The sequence below is a fragment of the Haematobia irritans genome, chromosome 2 (genome assembly GCF_050003625.1).
Source record: "Haematobia irritans isolate KBUSLIRL chromosome 2, ASM5000362v1, whole genome shotgun sequence".
In the NCBI taxonomy this organism is placed as follows: domain Eukaryota; kingdom Metazoa; phylum Arthropoda; class Insecta; order Diptera; family Muscidae; genus Haematobia; species Haematobia irritans.
In genome coordinates, this window is record NC_134398.1 from 144748101 (window position 1) to 144753956 (window position 5856).

Sequence of the window (5856 nt, forward strand, 5' to 3'; positions counted from 1 at the left end):
CTTCAATTGACCACCAGAACTCAAGCTCGTATTCATCGATCGTGGTGTCAAATTAAACATCGAATACTATCAGGAAAATGTCCTAAAGGCAGAATTGAAGCCCTGTGCAGACAAAAATTTCGGTTTGGACCCTGGACATTGCAGTGGTACACAGCGCGATAACACTCGTCATTTCTATTACACAAAGGACATAAAATTCTTCGGATAACAATCCGTTGGGACTGTTGCGCCTGGGACATTTTGGAGAGTAAGATTGGCATTAAAAAATGCCAAAAGTCTGATAATCTTATACATCATGGTATATCATTTTGTTCGTATCCTAACAAAATTCCATGAATATCCTTTTGTATATTTTAGTTAAGTACAAATTGGGCAAAGTTAAAATATTTTAACGCTGTTTTTATGTTTATTTTAAAGGAAAAAAAAACTTTATGATTCAAATTATTGTAATTTAAGTTTTTATTAAATTTACATAATTTGTTCGTATTGGATAAAAATACATATAAACTACAATTGCTCTATGAATTATTAATAAATATATTTATTTATTAATAATTTATATAATAAATATATATATGATGCATACAATAAAGGTATGCGGAATGATATGTCTGAATATTATATCTAATATGAATAGCACAATCGCAAATCTTTGGAGAATTAAAAAATGTGTTTTTCTACACATTTTCATTAAGCTTTTTCGTGTTTTCGTTTAATCAATCTTAAACAATAAATGGTATTAAAGCCTTGCGATGTTTAGGATAATTTTTAAAATTTTCCTTATACCATTGATGTGTCAATAAAGCATTCATTAGCTGAAAGTTATAAAAAAAAACAAATTAAGTTTAAATGCTGCATGTTTGTTATGGATAAGATTCTATACCTGATTACTAAAGACCCATGCCACAACTAATTTCCATGTGAAACTATTCGCCAATATACCCATCAATGCGAAATACATGAGTACCTCAAAGAGCATATGTGGCGAGGACACGAAATCAAAAAAACCTCCGGTGGGCAATAGATGTTTTTCCGTCTCAATCTTACCCGTCTTGGAATCTTTACGCAAATTTACCAAAATCATATTCGATTTATATTGTTGTGTCCAACTGAAGTGAAATAGAAATAAGCAAGCATACTGCAAAACCGTGATTTTCTTAAAACTGAATGTGGATGGTAAAGAACCTGCAAATAGTGAGATAATGAAGGGGAACACTAGCAACAAATAATCTTGAAATATACCTGCCACAAAGCCTTCCGTGTTGAGGAGTATTGCTAATATTGCCCCGAAATAATGAAAATATCCTACCATATAGTGTGATAGATTAATTTTACTTTTCTTTGAGAAAATCTGTACGAAATTTGTCTCGTAAAAACGTCGGGTGCATTGTAATGTCATTAGGACAGCGGCCACAAGGGCACTGTTGGAGTCAATAAGTACTTTTCGATTTTCGGAGCCGCCGCCAACAAAATCTAGAAACTCTATAACATAGTCCGGTGCAGTTGTGTGCATTATGATGCCTTTAAGCACCAGATATAAAGCCCATATTGACCATGAAAATGCAAATATGTAAAAATGCCCAAACCATGACTTGGGTATCTCGATCATGGAAACGAATATATCATTCGAACCTACATGCTTGTGTTTTCCATAGCGATATGATTGTTTTATGAATACCGGCAATAATGGTTCGATAAGGTTGATGAGAGAACCCAACATCACAATGATAACTGTGAAGCAAATGAAAATAGAATCAACTAAATGTATGCGGTTGATAAATTCGAGATCCATTTTAAACCGAGCTGCTTGTAAAATAAACTTCTAATAATAAATGTATATTAGGATTGAAACAACTTTCACCACTTTCCCCAGTTACACATATCATACGTCTTATCGTTGAGCCAACAATAGCTCAGTTCACGTAGTTTTGCAGTAGTTTCTACAATGATTTGAAAAAAGCTTGAAATCAATACTAAAACAAAATGTGGCCTTGAAAACGAGTTGAATTGAATAGTCTCTGTTATCTTTATGAGTCGGTATAATAGAAAATGGGATCAAGTACTAGCATATGTGGCGGCTCACTTTCATCATCATATGTAATATGTTCAGATTTCAATGTACGTACACTCATCGAAAAAATACTGCTGTTAATAGCAAACAGAGTCTGTTTTCAAACCCAGTCCGCTTTTCAACAAACAAAATACTGCTGTTTTAGCAGTATTTTTGCTGAAACAGCAAACAATTTGCTATTTTGGGATAGCAGATGTTCTGCTGAAAAGTCAGTAGTTTGTTGAAATTCTCTGTTGATCCGAATAAAATTATAAAATACTGCTGATGTATGCCCAAAATAGTCGAATGAACCTCATTTACTTTTTTGTTAAAATATTTTTTTTTTTTAATTAAACGGACGGAAATTTTTGTCCAGGATCCCAAAAACCTTACGTGTCAAAGTCTTCGGTAGTCACATATAACTACAAATGCCTTATTTTATTTCAAGTGCAATAAAAGCCACAGCAAAACCAAACTCAATGAACTCGAGATCTTCTAAAGGTTCTTCATCAAACAAAAACTACACTGGTAGTAATCGTAAAGGCTGGTAGTAATCGTAAATAGCTGTCGGTGTTTGCTGTTATTTTTTGTACCTTTAAAAATTAGCAGGCAATTGTTTGCTGTTTCAGTGACTGTTCTCCCCTTTCCAGGCGGTTTTCCTTTTATACCAGAAATTTGTTAAAACAGCAAGCAGAAAGCCATCATTGTTTTCTGAAATAGCGATCATTATACACTTTTTATGAACAACTCGATTACATACCATTTGTTGTTCCTGCAAAAATATAACAACAGTAACCGACAGCTTTTTAGCCGATTTTTGCTATGAGTGTAGTGATTCTAAAAACAGTGTTATACACAGAGATCCATACCAGCAAACAATTGAGCACTATTTCAGCAGGATTGTAAGGGGGAGAGGCAGTACCAACTGCTTACAAAACATACGAATCAGCGCTGATTTTTGTGGGCGATGTCCCGTTTTAGAACAGCTTCTACACAGCACGGATATAATTGCCCATTTCAATAGCAATATTGCTCAGAAGTGATATATAATTAGAGAGATAAAAAACGGTTTTTGAAAGTCGGGTTTTCTCGGTTCTAAAAAAGCGGATCATTTTTTCGGACCGGTGGGCGGAGTTTTAAAAAACAAATAACCGACATAACCGGTCCAACCGTTTTTTTCCCAAAAGTAAAAGTTAAAATTTTGTTTCATTTGTTTTGTTTTGTTGTTGGTTTTTGTTCTTTAATCATTGTTGTTGTTTTTTGATTTCAGCTTAAAACCATACATTGACTAAACTACAAGTGTAGCTTAACCAACAGAGGAAAAGAATGTTTGTCAAATTTATTTGGACAAAGCCCTATAGACTGCAAGATGGTTGGATGGATGCACGTTTCGGAATTACCACATTCCTCATCAGCATCCTCTACTTGCAGCAAAACTATCAACCAATTATCAGAATAAATTCAGGCAGTTCATTAAACCTAACAATAAACCCCACTTGAACCCCACTTGAACCTTCCAGTCTATAGGGCTTTGCCCAAATAAATTTGACAAACATTCCTTTCCTCTGTTGGTTAAGCTACACTTGTAGTTTAGTCAATGTATGGTTTTAAGCTGAAATAAAAAAAAAAACAACAACAATGATTAAAGAACAAAAACCAACAATAACAAAACAAAACGAGTGAAAGAAAGAAGATGAAGCACGCTCAAAATAAAACCCAGCCAACTTCACTCAAATCGATGATTTGATGGTGGCAAAGGAAAAGAGAGATGTTTGTACGAATTTATTTCGGCATAAGCCGGCTATCAATGTAAAGCCATTTTTCGGAAGGTTCAAGTGTGGTTTATTGTTAGGTTTAATGAATTGCCTGAATTTATTATGATAATTGGTTGATAGTTTTGCTGCAAGTAGAGGACGCTGATGAGGGATGTGGTAATTCCGAAACGTGCGTCCATCCAACCATCTTGCAGTCTATAGGGCTTTGCCCAAATAAATTTGACAAACATTCTTTTCCTCTGTTGGTTAAGCTGCACTTGTAGTTTAGTCAATGTATGGTTTTAAGCTGAAATAAAAAAAAAACAACAACAACAATGGTTAAAATTTTGTTTTTTTTTTTTTTTGCCCCATTTGCTTATTGTGAATATTTCTTTAATGTTATATTAAACATGATGTAAGGATCCTCGAAAACTAAAAAAAAATTCTTGTATATACTGCATTTGGCTTTCGAAGAAACATTTTGTTGTTTTTCTAAATATTAACAAACAGAGCTCATTTTCTAAAGAAAAGTATCGGTGTACCCCCATTTTCATGAAGCTCCGTTAGTGCTCCGTTAACTAACGAACTTTTAAACCGTACCATGGACATATCTGTCATCTTGCCTATATATTAGAGGTGTGCGCGTGACACTAAATTATCGTGACACGCGTGATTCACGCGTGAATCACGTGAGTCGTGAATAAAATCTGAAGCAACTCTCGTGAATGTGCGTGAATGGGACTAAAACAAATATGTCGTGCGTGAGTAATAAAATCGGTTCGTGAATGTGCGTGAATAAAATTTCTGCAAATTCACGCTCACGAAAAAAATCAAGATTTAATTCTTACTCGTATGTTAACTGAAATTGATTTAGTTGTCGAACTATATTTTATTTATGAATTTTATTACCCCTGCTCATTCCCGATGGGAAAATGTCATGAGTCTCGTGAATTTGTCGTGAGTCACGTGAATTGTCGTGAATCGTGCGTGAGCGTGAGTCTGTAAAAGTACTTCGTGCGTGAGCGTGCGTGAATAAATATTTGACTTCGTGAATGTGCGTGAGTGTGAGTGAAATTTCACTCACGCGCACACCTCTACTATATATTCCACATGCCAGTTAGAAATTTAACTGCTGAAAATTTTTCAGTTAAAGTTAACCGAAGAGAAGATCTTTAGAATTTACTTTCTGTTAACTGGCAGTTAAAGCCTAACGAAGCTACAAGAAAATGGCCTTAAATCGAATAATAATAACGTAAGTACCGTGCCAACATTTTTTGAATTTGGGGGCGCTTCTGAGAATCCCCACTACGTCGAAAACAGTCGTATACGATATCCAAAACACCTCGGAAAAGCGCCGTCACTATTGAGAAGTTGTCCCACGCCAAGTTACTACAAAAAAATATCGCATGAGTGCAATTATTAGGTGCCCTTCTGGATACATTTAGAAGGACACCAATAAGAGCCCCTTCAAAGTGCATTTTAAGATAGTTGTAAAAGAATCATTGTGGTCAAGTAAAACACGATTGTTTAGATGTTTATTAATTTTATTAAACATTTATAAATTCTCATAAATATAATATTTATACTACTATCACATCACATTTAACATATTTTTATGCATTAATAAAATATTGATGTTGAGTTACAAGTTGCAAGTTACATGTTGTAGCGCCAGCCAGTGTTTTTATTCCCAATGGAGGCAGCGTGTCTGGAAAAATATAAAATATCACTTTGTTCCATTTGGAAAGTCAAAAATTGTTCACCAATATACCTTTCACAATTTTAAGCGAAATAACTATGTTTTCAGCACTTCATTATCATTTTTATTTAAATAAATTATAAGAAGCTAGTTGTGTTTGGTGTTTCACAAAATATAAAATGGCTCTTGTAACAATAGTGATGGCAAAATACTTTCATGCGAATAGTGATGGCAAAATACTATCACAGTTGGCGATTGTTGCAGTGTGGTAGCGATGAGGATGAAATGGAACTTTGAAATGCTGGCAGGGATAATATCATAGATTTTGTTGACAAAATATACATTCCTAATTA

The 5856-nt window shown here is 34.3% G+C and overlaps 1 protein-coding gene across 1 annotated transcript; it reads right to left on the bottom strand.

Moving 5' to 3' along the window:
- Positions 1-428: 428 nt before the first annotated feature.
- Positions 429-1877, bottom strand: LOC142226445 (polyprenal reductase). The gene is made up of 3 exons (XM_075296466.1): positions 1243-1877; positions 884-1185; positions 429-815 (listed from the first exon to the last, which is right to left on the bottom strand). The coding sequence occupies exons 1-3, from the start codon at positions 1790-1792 to the stop codon at positions 723-725; spliced, it is 945 nt and encodes a 314-aa protein (XP_075152581.1). The 5' UTR covers positions 1793-1877; the 3' UTR covers positions 429-722.
- Between the last annotated feature and the right edge of the window lie 3979 nt (positions 1878-5856).

What these genes read in the sequence shown, in the direction of transcription:
- LOC142226445 (XM_075296466.1), bottom strand. Translation starts at nt 1,792, where the DNA reads ATGGATCTCGAATTTATCAACCGCATACATTTAGTTGATTCTATTTTC. An exon ending in CACGGAAGGCTTTGTGGCAG is followed by an intron (nt 1,186 to 1,242) that starts GTATATTTCAAG and finishes CACTATTTGCAG; the next exon opens with GTTCTTTACCATCCACATTC. An exon ending in CATGGGTCTTTAGTAATCAG is followed by an intron (nt 816 to 883) that starts GTATAGAATCTT and finishes TATAACTTTCAG; the next exon opens with CTAATGAATGCTTTATTGAC.